This window comes from Hetaerina americana, unplaced genomic scaffold, assembly GCF_022747635.1.
Source record: "Hetaerina americana unplaced genomic scaffold, ioHetAmer1.1.p SCAF_152, whole genome shotgun sequence".
Classification (NCBI taxonomy): Eukaryota; Metazoa; Arthropoda; class Insecta; order Odonata; family Calopterygidae; genus Hetaerina; species Hetaerina americana.
In genome coordinates this window covers 478,067-493,226 of record NW_027286648.1, presented here as the reverse complement: position 1 = coordinate 493,226, position 15,160 = coordinate 478,067, and the positions used below count along the sequence as shown (strand labels likewise).

At 43.8% G+C, this 15,160-nt stretch overlaps 1 protein-coding gene across 1 annotated transcript in view; it reads right to left on the bottom strand.

Annotated features, from left to right (window-relative positions):
* Window positions 1-294: 294 nt before the first annotated feature.
* LOC139686947 (uncharacterized) overlaps window positions 295-15,160 on the bottom strand; it is a gene marked incomplete at its 3' end in the record, with an annotated part of 231,273 nt that continues 216,407 nt past the window's right edge. The window contains exon 3 of the mRNA XM_071583984.1: window positions 295-461. Within this exon, the coding sequence (XP_071440085.1) occupies window positions 295-461 (167 nt within the window). The remainder of the gene's footprint in view (window positions 462-15,160) is intronic.

Below are 15,160 nucleotides of genomic sequence, written 5' to 3'. Positions count from 1 at the left end.
CCGGGGAAACGCATTCTCCTCCCGCCGCCCCCGATCGTACCTGAAATCGCGGCATGTGGCTTAGTACGTGCGTGCGTGCGAGATGAACTCCGTCTCAGATTTCAAACTCATTTGCGGACCGAGGGTTCTGTTCTTATCTTGGCACGATGGTGATAAGGCAACGAGTGGGCGGTGTCAATCAGTGCTATTATCATCACCCTTCGCGAGAAGCGATGAATTGGGATGCCGCGTCGGGAGGACAGCCGTGCGGAGGGACAGTGAGGGAGATAGAGGAGGTCTTTGGGCGGTACTCACGTTCGAAGCGATGCGGGGAGTGCGGGCTGCAGGAGAGGCGCATCAGCACGAGGGCCGCCGTACACTCGTCCATGCACTCGTCGGTGCCTTCGCCGGAGTCGTCGACGCCCATCCAGGCGTCGTCAACGCCGCCCCAACCCTCGCTCGGCCGACGCTTACGCGACACCCTGCCGAAAAGAAAAAAAAACACACTATTATTACACTCGTATAAAACAACAATATCCCGAAAAACACACAAAAAATTGAATTAAAAGGAACGGTAACTGCGGCCATATGAATATTCTGGGAAGAATCAACCCCAGCCGTACTCTTAATAGTGGGCAAAGGATATGGTGAGAAAAATTAAAGAGGAAAAAATAAATATAAATATTTCAAATGAAATAAAAATAAAATAAAATGATATAGTGTGGTTAAAACAAATTAAACCAAAACATGATAAAATATACGCTCCGGCTGTGTACTAGATAGCATTGACCCTCGCCCTTATCAAGCACGCATTTTTGCTCTCATATTTTGGTTCAATCGTTTGTTCTGTTAAAGCCCCCATATATTATTTTATTTTCATTTAATTTCAATTTAATTTATTTATTTCTCATCTCTAATTTCCCTCGCCATATCTTTTACCCACTATTAAGAGTACGGCTGGGGTTGATTCTTACCATGTTACACAAAAAATTATTTCTATCGATCATTTAGTATACAGTATTTGTTTTACTACTGGTAGGGAAAGATGGACTGCCGATCGGGTGACCCAAGTCCGATTCCGTGGTACACCTCTGGGCACATTCGGCTTCGCCCAAGCTGTTTCATTTTTCGACCTGCCGCCCCATCTCGCTCGTCTCCCATCGAAGCGATTCCATGCATTATTCCTCTTCACCCTTTGATACCTGGAATAGTTCTTTCCTTTCACATTTCTCTACACGGATTATTTATGCAAAAAATAAATAGTTCCAGTATTCCCTTTCCGCACCCCAATGAATCTTTTCACCCACCCTCCGCGTGTTCGCATCCCACTCGGAAGATCTCTGCACACAGGGGCTGCGTGTCGTCAGCAGCCACCCCCTCCCCACCCCCGCTGGCCCCTCGGTCCAGAGGTGGGGGGGGGATTGGGAGGGAGCGGCCGCAACTGACGGAAGCCACGCGGAATTGGAATTGAGCAAACCATAGGGGACGCTTCACCCCAGTCCTTCCCCCGTCCCACCCTCCCTTCAACTTCCTCTACGGGAAATCTTTATTTTCGTAAATTATTTCAATTGGCTCCCTTTTCCATCTCCCCCTCGTACATCACCCTAACCCTCCGTTTCTCAGGGCACCCATGGACACGTGACCTTAGAACCTTACGGCCAAAATGATGACAGCTTGTTTGAGAGGTTTGTCGTGTCGTGGAGGGTAGCCTACTTAAATTATTTAACAGTGATTGGAAAAAGGATGAAGGGCATCGCCGATCAGCTCAGCGACAGAGGGTCTTCGGGAAGAATAAATGTATACCTTCAGGCAGCAACCCAACCTGGACGCAAACGACACTTTGCTATAAAATGTATCCGAGGACTGCTTTTCTCCTACAGTGAGGTCTTGGCACTCACAAGAGAATGGGAGAGGAAATGACTGGAAGCATAGGACAAGTGGAATGATCATTAAATAAAGTAACCGAACAAATCGGCAATGACGAATTCGCGAGTGGGCAAGGTAAGAAATAAATATCTTCAGACATACTTCAACGAATAATATGAAACTAATTGGACCTATGAGCTCTTGAGAAATGACAGATGATAATGGAGGGAGGCAGGGATAATAATATATTCAGGGAAAGCCTAAGAATGGAATATCAGCAGCGGATACTAATATTTATTATTGACAGATAAACCATATTTTTCAATTTCACCTTCTTTGAATCTATAATGTCTGCCTCCCTACACTCCAACCAAGATGTATCATCGTTTCCTCCTTTTCCCTTTAAGTCTTCAATATTGCACATTGTCACTCTATGGGTTAAATGGAAGATTCACGATGGGTTAAAAGGAAAAAGGGACCATTTGGTCTCAATTTCGCCCAAATAAAGACCTCTATCTATCCATCTAAGTCCAGCTTCCACATTTCCTTTCATCTTTGAATTTCACCCAACAACTATCATACTTCCCTCGCCACGTATTCGTCTGTTTCCTTTCCGTCCACTATTTTTCTTTCTTCGCCGCACTCATACACTTTCAACAGCCCTCCACTCGACGCATATCTTGTTGCCTCGATGGCCATATTCGAGCCCTTTCAAAACTAGGCTCTATGTCTGAATTTCGTCAAAGATACTTCCTAATAACTCATACGATCTGTTCTACTGGCTCTAGTTTATCCCCTCCATCTAAATATTTACAGTACCTATTTCTGGACCTTTTCCTTATCTGGATGCAAATTTAAGATGTTTTGTAGAAATGAAAGGGATGAAAAAGAATTGAGAGGGCGCGGAGAGCCGAGGCAGGCCACCATTCCGGATGATAGCCGACTCAGGGGACGCAGTTTGACCCGGCCCTCGACGCCGGGCGGCCAGAAGAGCGTGGGGCTGTGAGGAATCTGATGGCGCATAAGGGCTGACGGGAGAATGGGCAAGGCGGAAGAGGGGCGGTCCCGGGCAAGCGGGAAGTAAGGACTCAGAGTGCACAAATCTTTATCTAAAATAATACGATGACTAGACAATGCGCGCGAGACACTGAAAAGTATTGTGAGCTCTCGAATACCGATGCCATATTTAAAATGCAGTGCGGTAAATTACCAATTCATCATTTCTCTTGGAACAATTGGTGTTGTTAAAAATATCGATGAGTATGCGGTCCGATTGCCGGCTATAGGGTTGAAGGGTCAAATTCGGGTTGATGCCTCTGGACGCCCTCGGCCATTAATCCAAGCTGCACGATTTTGCGGGCCTTCCGGATCTCACTGAGAAAGCTATCGCTCCCGCTTCCTTTCACGGCCCTGTTAACGTCTGAATTTCACACGCCGTACATTAAAGGATTTAGTTCAGAGCGAGCTCTGCCCTCATCCGTCAAAACCAACCTTCGGGTTGATTACTTTGGTGGCATAACAAATGGAACGATTCCACTGAGTTCGTCCTGAAACAATTCATTCCAATTCATAACACACCCTCCTACACGAGCTCACATCGAGCAGGAGGGGAAGGCAGAGGACGACCACCCGAAACAATCTTCCGCGTTTCACATTTACGCTCGTGGAGGGGGAGGAAGAGGGGAGATGGGGCAAGGTGGGGGGAGGGAGGGAAAATTGCCACTGGGTGTGCCTCCCGCGGCACGCGATGCTACCCATCTCCCTCCCCCGTCCGCTGCCCCCGTCCCTGCCCAGTGATTCCCCTCCACTCCCACCGGTCGAATTTTGGGTTGGCCGATGCGGCTGGGCGGGGTCCCGAAGGGGTGTTGTCCCGCACACACACACATGGGGGAGGAGAGGACACCCCAGCGGTCAGGCTTCCCTCTTCCACACCCCGCTTTCGTGAGCACCCCATCGGTGATGCGCAAACCACCACCGCAAACGACATTAAAGGCGCCCATTCCCGAGTCGGTGGAGGAGTCGCTTCCTTCGCAGGTGCATCGGTGGCAGTCGATGTCGTAGGCAGAGGTCCCCGAGGTCATTCGAGATGAGTGGGCAAGCTCTCTTGGGACCCCCGACTGATACGTCGGAAACGCGTGCAAAATGACATTCGATCGACGAAACTGATATCTTAAGAAGTGAAGCCGGAATTTCGTGGCCTATTCAATCGATATAAAGATACAATTTAACTTCTGTCGAAGGGGAAAACTAGGCAAAAACAATAGCTAATTTCCGCCATCGGAACATTTTATATTTGACCATATTGGACCAACGGAAGAGAGGATACTTGATGCCAAATCTCCATATTGACGTTAAAAAAAAACATAAACACACTAATCAACCCGAAGGCTGGTTTAGTAGATGATGGTAGAGTTCACCCAGTACTAAGCCCGAAAGCGTGTAAAATTCACACATCGGGGAAGGGGGGGGGGCAGTGCCTTTCCCTGTATTGACGTTACGGACTGCTAATCGAGGACTGGAAGAACTTCACGCTGGGCAGGCATCAAGGAGAGACTGGGGTACAGAAAACTTGAGCCATTAAGCATTAGCCGACTTCGACCGACACCAAAGTAGATGCGGTTCAAAACTAGCAAGTATTAGCGATAGGCGTGAGGGAACGCAAAAACCCTTAGCCCTTTGATTTACCGTGATTCACAAGCCAATCACCACCTGGCTACCGACTGATCCGCCTGATTTGCCCACTTGAAAATATATGGAACAAGGGATTGCTATATTAAATGCACTTCAGACGTTCAAAAACGGAGAATACTCTTGCATGTTTCTCTACACGGAAAAGAAAATTAAAGCTCGAGCACTAATACTGAAAGAAATATACTACCAAATGCGGTAATCGAACCCTAGGACTCGGTGTTGGCAACAAGTAGTTCAATCGCCGGCGCGGAATTCTCGTTTATAAGCTAAAATTAATGGAGTATCGTGGGGTTCCAACGCAACGGAAACCGAATCTATACAAACATATGTTCGCCGCGTATTGAGTGTGTTGCCTCACTTTTGGAAACTTCCTCTACGAGTTCGTTTAGCTGAACCTCATAGAACATCGACATAAGGAAGAAATGATATTATATCCATATGAGGAATACTGTTAGTGATCATATTCGTACCACTTATTTTTATCCAATTTTTTTAGCGCAATCTATTTCTTTAAATATGCTCGTAAATATTTCGTGTCTATAGAAAAAATGTGTGTTTTATTTTTTTAACACATAACCAACTGGTGCAGAGAAAGGTATTTAAGGGATAATTTCAATTGAATAAAGTGATCTAGCGTAATTAAAATGATTGACAATACGTCATTTCATTTATATGGGTAATGATTAAGGATAAATAAGTCATTGCCAAAAGGGCGATTGCCCAAAGTTGTACGCAGGTCTTTTCGTGACTAATCCATCATAGTATACTATATATATGACGGCCGACTACATTTGACAAGGCCTCATCAACGCAATAACTTCCATCAGTGCTCGGCATGATTGATACGTACCACCACCGAACCTCATCCCTGGCAATAACTACTCCCTTGTTCGACGGGGAGACAATCGAAGATAAAAGTAATTGAAAAAGAAATCAGAGAGCAGACAGGAGGCGTGAGTTGTTGGTATGAAGATCAGAAAAACGAAGAGTTCTTGGAGCGATCGGAACTCCGTGAGCGGAATGAAAACAATTGAAACGCAGCTCACGCACCAAAGCCACGAGAATGGGAGGGGCGACTGCATTGTTGTGCCGAGGGCAGGTTGCATTATCCAGCACGCAATGCTCCGTGCATCGAAACATACGCTAGCAACGCCCAACGCGATTGCACTCGGCTCTGTCTCAGCTTTATTGGCGCATCCTGTCGAGGCGGGAATTTCCGAATGGTTACATCCCAGAACAACACGACACTTTCAAAACCAAACCGGAGCGAACAAATTGGACACTACTCCACGTATCGTGAATTGTTAGCATTGATTAAATGCACAGAAGCGATGGCACGTGACTAATTAGCGAGCCCCCAAACTATTCAAAAAAGAATCCCGTACCCATTTCTTTTTCAATGACATTCTATTCTATTGCTAAAGAAGAACGTCCATTGGCGAAATAATTTTCAAATGCTATTATTCACGGACATCTTGTACGAAGCCTGCCCGATTAGTTTTTGAACTTATGCTCAGCCCAATAATTTACACGTAGATCGTGTGATTACAGCAAGGGGGATCATATTTTGTGTTTCGGTCCCAATGACTCATACCAGCTCATGCATTTCAGTTATCCAGACGTGCCAGGGCGTTTGCATCCTTTTCTCAAGACACAGAGGCCGTGGAGCGTGAATTCTCACAGCTGAAACGATTATCCAAGAGAGCTTAAGGCGATGTACCTCATCACTGCGATCAATCAGAGCCGATCCAACATTTTCGAACTTGTTTTCAATACGAGTTATCCTTTTCATGCTTCAGGGAAATTGTATTCCCTGTAAAAGAAAAACAACCAAGCAGTAAAATTGTCGAACGCCCAGGAAAACGTGTGCATGTTTTTCTTGGCCTATATTAAAACTCAATTCTGTAGAGAAGCAGGGATTTTTATGACGATCAAAACGAGATTGTTTCTCCATCCACTCTGAAGATAAATTTGATTAAAGGGAGGACTTATTTACCTTACGAAGAATCGCTCATTCACTCTTCCGACAGAACTTTTTAACTCGAGTTCCAACTCTGAATACAATTCACTCATGTTCGGCTTGAAAATATTGATATTATCCAAGTTTATTTTCACGCAATATTTCTATACTAGGAAGAATCCCGAGCATTACAAGATATCTTTTCAGTACAAATCCAAGTAATTAACTAAAAGAGTCCGAATAGCATAATACATTCTCCAATCGTGCATATCCAATTGGTGCTTCTCCTTAGAGAGCCTACGTATCTATTTTTTTACCATCATTCCGTTGCATTAAGCAAAATTAAGTTTCATTAAATGTGCCATAAACGTAAAGAGCATTTTCTAAACAATGTGACGTATTGGGTAGGGGTCATGAAATACTGAATTTGGAGCCATAGAAAGGATATGCTTCCCAACTGATCCTGAAATGCATACGAAACGAGGAAATATATGATTACACTTCAGGCATTTTAACGGCGATCGGATCGCAATTCGTTTCTGGCACTTAAACAACTGACCCCCATTTCTCCCTTTCTCATCAAACGCAACGTCCATCCTCCTCCACCTGTTGCCAACGGTGGATTAGATTCTCAAAGACTATCCTTACGAATATGCTTAAGCGTCAAACGGCGAGTGCTTAAAATGATTCCTTCGCTGCAACTTTCCAAGCTACGGGCATACTTCAGATATGAAGTTGCACCTTTAGTAGTGGTTTTCTTTTTATCAATTATTACAGTTCTGAAATTAAAACTACGGACATACCTGTCATGTTGCTCAAGATAACATTTAATACAATTTAGCCTTTTGCATCGCATTTCCCTCATTTTGCCAACTTTGATTTAAATAAATTACTGTCACGGTTTCTCCACAAGGTGTCAGCTAACCTGTGTAATTACTGTTGACCTTGAGACGATAATTGCATTGGTCAACATCCCAAGAGAAACGCCTGCACAACATCTATTCCTTACTTATCACATGACAGCGGAAGGAAAGACCCTTGAACTTTTAAATTGCTTAGGGTGATACATTAATTTTAAATGTATGTGGTGTCGCTAGAAACACGACACTATAATAGTTTATCGTAATAATGTGTACTCGAATTCAGATGTACATAGAATGACTTTCAATTCACCAATTTGTACTTAGTCCCCAAATCAAGGGACGCGTTAACAAGCATTAAAGGGATGACATCGTAATCAATATAAATTAGAGTAAACGCATTTTCCGTCGCTCTTGTTCCCTTGCCAGCTTAGCCAATCGGTAGGAGTGGAAAGTGCTTCGCATTACCCCTTGTTGGAATAGCTCTTCCGGCTAATGGGGAGCCGTTTAAAAGCCATCTTCGAGGAACGCGCACACACGACCCAACCGAGACCGCTTTCATTCCCCCGGACCCCTTAATCAACAACTCCTCCCCGTGATGTCGGTCGGCACTCAGGAGGCCAAGCACAAACTACCTTTTGCGGACTTGCGAATAAATCGCGCGCTCTTGGGACACGCAAAGTTCGCAGCGGGCGGGAGGATGGAGACGGGGGAGGGAGGGGAGAAGGGTTGGTGGATCGTGGGGAATAGGGTGTGGGGGAACTCGTTAAAAGGTATTGACGTTCGGACGGAAGGGGCTTGGCAGGCGGTCGTCTCCTCGGCAGAGGAAAGATGAGGGAGGAAAGAGGAGGGAGGCTGCGTGCGGGCATTGATTGGCCCTCTTCAGAAGCCACTGGCGCGGCGAAGGCAACAAGTGGCTCCCGGGAGCTAACGCACGGACGGCAGGAAATTATCGGGGACAAAAAAATGTGAGAGAAGCGGTTTTTGAGAGTTGGAAATGTCCGCTGTTTACAGGAGCAGTTTGCGTAAGTGACCGGGTCAGCAATTGACAGCAAATCGCCATTCATCTTCGTCCTTACGAAGGTAATGGGCTCGGCCGCCTTGGAAACCATATGGGAACCATATATATATATATATATATATATATATATATATATATATATATATATATATATATATATAAAATATATATATACATATGTGTATATATATATATATTTTTTTTTTAAGGTAATCTACCGGTTAAGGTAGGTTTTTGGATGGACACAACTACCAAACAAATATTTTATAACTCCTAACAAAACACAAAATCCATCATCCTACTCTATATCAGGTCCCTCTTCATCTCTGAGTACTTTCTTCCTCCCTTCATCCCGTCCAACATCCCTCTCCTGTTCCTTCCCTTTCCTCTTTTGCCCAACATTCTCCCCTCAATTACAGTCTTCAACATCCCACCGCCGGTCAATACCCCCTTCATCCACTTTTCCTGCCTCCATAGGATTTCTCCCAACAAACCCCTCTCTTCGCCCACCACACCAAGTACTTCCCCATTTGTTTTCTTCTCTGTTCATTTCACCTTCTCCATTCTCCTCCACACCCACATTTCAAAAGCCTCCAATCTACGTCTATCCTCCTGCTTCAATGACCACGTTTCCGCACCGTACATAGCTACGCTCCATATCAAAGTTTTTACGAGTCTTTTCTTAACATCCTTACTCAAAGTCCCTGTCATCAACTCCCTCCTCCTTGTGAAAGCCTCTTTGTCTAGCGCAATTCTTCTCCTTACGTCCCTACTACTTTGACCGTGTTGGTCCAAGACACTACCGAGATACGTAAACTGTTCTACCTGCTCTAGTTTTTGTCCTCCTACTTTAATGTTAAGCTTAGCCTTTTTCTTTCTAGAAAATCGCATAACCTATGTTTTATTAATATTGATTCTCATCCCATACCTGTCGCACTGAATTTCCAATTCACTCAGCAATGCTTGCAGCCCCTTGGCTGACTGACAAACTAAAGCTTGGTCATCAGCAAACCTAACTGATATATATATATATATATATATATTAAAAAAGGGAAAATTCAACAAATAAGGAAAAACTCCTTCTTCCCTAACATGTTTATCCACGAAGATCAAATCAGTGATAATAATTCCCTTAAGCCCAATTTGACGTATTCGACTAGTAATAAAAATAACGCAAAAGTGCTGAGCACCCATGGGATGTGTGAGACGGGTGGCGAATCCTCACAGAGGATAAAATGCAGATTACACATTCGCTTGCGGGTTTTAGATATTACACCATATTGAGCAGCGCAAGTGTTGGGGGATAAGTGAAGGCGTTTGGATGAATAGTTCGACGACGACATTTAGGGCGTTGTCTGGGGAAGATGAGGCTCTAACGACGTGACTCAAGGAGGTAAAATCGAGGAAGGAAGCTGGGAAGCCAATTGGTCAATTTTCAATGTCGTGGCAGTTCCCCAGGCGAAGCGTCGGAATGGATTTATTGGCGCTGCTGCCCTTAGTCCTCAATTGCCGATGACACACTTGAAATTGACCCTGAAACAATTATATTTCTTTCTAGTGTCTTATCATCTCCTAGAAGGCGATTGGCACTCCACAAATCTCATCATCCCTGATGATGTTTTGATATTGGACTTTACGTAGGATTGTGTGCCCGCAACACACCCACTTCATTTGTTTCCTGAATGTTACCAGAAGAGGAACCGCTTTTAAGTACTCAATTTTCGCCGTTCTTGCGTACGATTTTTGCTATTCACAAATTTGTTCGCTTCTTCCGATGCCTAAGAATATGATGTCTGGGGGGTGGATCAAAGAGTATTTAGGTGGTAGGCATAATTTACAGTTAGCTGCATTAGTGCGAGCGCGGAATTCTTATTATGCACTTTTTTTGTTTTTTTTTAGTGCCCTGAAAGCGACCGACAGGGTGTGTGGCAGAAGGTGAATACACACCAATCAAATTTTTTACCCCAAAATGTTTACTCCTACCGCGGTCGGACAATCGTTCGAGGAAACAATGACATTTTAAATCAATCTGTTCTACACTTAATCCCTCTAATTTTACTAATATGATCTCTCCTACCGTAGTACGTACCGTGGGTAATAATGATGTATTTTCAACATCCCTGCTAAAGAGATGTCATTCCAATTTATGCAAGAGAACAAATCTGTAATTAAACCTTCGCTCCATTAAGTGAATCCCATCCTTGCTCTTCTAATATTTTGGATACGCTACAAAGTTAATCATAAAAACGTTTCACAAATATAGCTCCTCTACGCTGCACGCGATCCAAACGAGACTATTCCTAGCACGCTTCTAAATGACCACTGCATATTAATTCATCAACATAAATTATAGAATCATTCATTCCGCTGAATTAATATAAAATTAATGATAATTATTACTGGATGCCTGGATACCTTAAACGCCTACTTGGAGCGGAGACATTAAAAAAAAACAACTCTTTTAAGTATGACAGAAGTGATTTTTATAAGACGTAATGGAGTCTCTGACGAGGGCGTTACGGTTTGAGGCTTTCGGGATTTCCCCGAGCCGGCATCTTCTGTTAGCGTCGCGTCGCCTACTGCGCTGCGCTGCGGGCATCCTTTTCTCAAGATGAAGTGAAGGTCTCGGCGAGGCCATTGGGCAGGTGAGACGTCGTCATCAGAAGACGCCATTGTGGGGAAGGTGGTCCCGAATTACGGCCAATCCGAATAAAAATGAGCGTGTTCGAATTTTTGAAAATTATTCAACCATTCGTTCGACGATCAAACAGGAGGATGGCAGAAGAAAAAGCATCCCACTCCAAGCCGATCCCCTGGATCCACCAATCGCCGGATCGCACGCCTTCCAGCAACAAGCCTTCCTCCCTGCATTCCCTTAGTGTGTGAAATCGACGTCATTCAAAGAACTCCTCTTTTTCCGGTAGAGGGAAGGCTAATCGGCAACGGAGAGCGAGGGGGAACTGGTGGTTTATGCGAGGGAAAATCAGGGGTCCTCTGGAAGTCACCACTGATGGGTTCAGGAGGGAGAATCTGCTCATGCGCTTGCCTATTTCGCAATCGTCATAGGGCAATCGACAGTGATCGAGAATGGTAACACAAGTAGTAGTAGTTTTTAAGGGGAGGCGACCGACAGCTAAGGTCATTTGCGCCATAGGGGAAGGACAGGAAAGGATGAAGGGTGGAGAGAAACCCGGCGTCGGCATTAGCCTACTCTTTACGAAAGGCGCCAAGGGGTCCGCGGCTTAACGTCCCATCCGACGGACGGCGTACTCACTCAAAGTGCCCTCCACAAAGCACCTCAAGTAGGGATCGAGATACCTCTGAAAAATATTCAACACCGCCGGGATTTGAACCCGCGCCCTCATGGTGGGAAGCCAGTACGTTAGCCCCCGCACCATCTCGATCCCCATGGTAACACAAACACCCCCCCCCACCCTCCACTGTGTCCACACCTCGAGTAATATTTTCGCCTCGAGAGATTCAATCCCATCGGTGGCCCACAAACTGCCGTGCGATCGGAAAATTGATAGCACCACTGATCACTGTTTTATTCTACATCCGATCCCGTCGCCGTCAACCCAACATCGTGTGTTGGACGTGTGCAGTCATTCGCAGAAGGTTGTCAAACAAATTCACGCGGCGTCACGTTCACTCCAGTTTCCGTTTCTTTCTCTCCCCTGCCTTCATGATTTCGTCGTCACTCATTGTATTAGAAAGTATCTACTTGAATTTTTCATACCACGATGCTGCATTAATTTCGGTATTCACCACAAAAGAGTTTCCGCGAGTCCTCAGTGGTAAAAAAATGGACGAATCCTATGAACGCAGACTTATTATTTTTCGAATTCGATGACCATTGGTCAGCAGGGAGTTAAATTTTAACACATATACGAAGGATGAATCCCCGCCCGGACATTTGTTGTAATATTTTCAAACTGACTTTTTGAGAGTAGGCGTGTGGAGTGGAGATACCTGTCTATCGACTCGTAGCAGAGAGCGTTCGACTATCGATCGAAAATGTCTCGGGTGCAAATCTGAGTAATTCCTTCGAACAAATCACTTTGCATTTCACGTGGGATGCCCACGTCGGTAACAATACCTCTTGGAAAAACACGGGCGACACGGAAAAGGAATTTTTTGTCAAAATGTGTGATCATCACAAAGCGCACAGATGGCACGGTTCCCGAATAGTGAGCAAAATGTCAGAAATGGATATGCTGTAAACAAAAGTTTATGTATCCAAGTTATTGAAGGGAAAAAGGCTTACCATTCTTCCGATTCCTCGAGGAATAAGAGATTCATGCATACTAGTACATCAATCAATAGAAATAACTTCCTTTTTTAAACCTATACGTTTGAACAATTGTCTGACAATAGGTTAGCATTTTTTTAAATATATGAAATTATGAACAAAGAGCAGCGATGCTTCATAACAATAGCCGATAAAATATGTCAGAGATTATCAACTTTAATAATTCTCGTTCAAACTAAATGTACTTTTAATATTTTATAAGACGGCCAATTACATAACAATTCTGCACAAAGAAACGAAAAGTATTATTAATATGATACAAATATATACTGAGAAACGATGACAGAGTATTGCACATTGTTTTAATATGTCCGAAATTATCATTGTCAACTTAAGTGAAGAGATTGGCAGGTAAATGGGTCGTTTGGAGTGGTGTTAAAAGCCAGCATTCAAATTGATAACCCGTGAGGACGAGTATCGAGCATTTTACGAGATTATTTCAACATTAATCACTTTTGTCAAAGGACCAAGTGCTAAAAACCTGCTCTTCAATATATTGAATTTAATTTACGTACAGTGGACGCAGCGCTTTCGTGATTTAACTGCAGCCTCCTCGGCCGACAAAGAGACGAGCAGTCGCTCAACCCTCGTGAAGGCGAGGATTCGCTCGAGGGGACCCACCCTCACCCGGCTTAATCGCCGCGCTGCATCCTTTGGTGATGACTCAGTAATCTCACACCGGACCGTATGTTTGGGGCCAATGTCGGAGCGCGCACTCAAAAACTTCCAAGCACGAAGAGGACACGCGAAATAGGTCGCCCTCCGGCGTTGGGTTTCCCTCCCCGAGAAACCCTTCCCCGACGCGGCGCCCCGCGAATTTCACTAAGCGCCGCCTCCGGCCTGTACATGGCGCGCGCAGCCTTCTTTCTCGCTCCCAAGTTGGACGATCCCCTTTTCTTCCCACCACTACATTACCCCCGCCGATGGTCTGGAGGCGGACTCAACGGAGACGTGCGCGGAAAGTGAAAGACGCGATCTCTTTCTTCTTCAAAGAAGACTCCGGCGCCCGGCAGTCGCAGAGCACGGAGAAAAGGGGAAGGGGGAACGATTGCAAGTCTGCGTAGAAGTATGAGGGAGGGCGGAAACAAAGAGATGTGTGTGTGTGTGTGTATATATATATATATATATATATATATATATATATATATATATATATATATATATATATATATATATATAAATATAAATGATTTCGTCGAAGTAACACGGAAGTGTTGAATAACAAACTTTGACAGCAACAAACAATATAAGAGCACATAAAAAGATCACTCACACGTTATTTCTTGATCATTTCGACGGAATTCATCTCATATATATTTATAATGGGCTGACACAACATAACACAAATAGAAAAGAATAGACACATATAAAAGAACACTTACACGGTAAATTGTTCGAGCTTTCGGCCCTCTCAGGGGCCTTCTTCAAGAGAGACCGGTCTCTCTTGAAGAAGGCCCCTGAGAGGGCCGAAAGCTCGAACAATTTACCGTGTAAGTGTTCTTTTATATGTGTCTATTCTTTTCTATTTGTGTTATGTTGTGTCAGCCCATTATTGTGCCGCTCGTATGAGTTTTTCCGTACAATCATTATATATATTTATATATATATACATACATACATATATATATATATATATATATATATATATATATATATATATATATATATATGTATATTGTGTATATATATATATTGTGTGTATATATATATATATATATATATATATATACACAAACACACACGCGAACAATTGACGGGAATTTTTTTTCGTATCTGTGAGAGCCATTCTAGTATTTCATCGCATGTCGACTGGTGAAAGGCACGAATTTATTTCTGCGGTCTGATGCAAACACGAAATCAGTATCGAAATGCCAAACCCTACCACCCCTTTCTTGCGAAACTATTTTTGATTTATACCCTCTGAATCCAGCTGTCTGCGGCAGGATGAATGTTGCGTTTGTTTCTTTTCAATGACTCACATTCCCTATCGCGTTTGTTATTTTAAACGCCCGGGATCTGAGATGAGTCCTCAAGCCGGTATGTATTGTCGCTTTTCACAATATCGCCGTCGTATTAGCAAGAAATAAAAAAAACATTTCGAAAGTAACTTAAATTTTCAGGGAATCGTAAAGATTTCACAAGGCGCGCAATTGAACAATAATATGCGGAAGAGAATCTGAAAGATTTCACGTAGAAAAAAGAAAATAATAATAATTTCTCTGTGACTGAACCATTCAAGAGGAATAATTTTGTGGATAACGACCCTTCTCCGTTCACTCAAAGAAAATTTTCGATATTTATCCAACCGATATTTATTTATCGATATTTATCTCCTACGAGGAGAATAATTTCAAAATCCTTACGTATCCTTTGAAAAAAAGTGCGATTTGAAGGACGAGAACCTTTCAATCAATTCCGCCCAATCCAGATCTACAGACGGAATCACATACATGTATTTCAGTAATCCATCC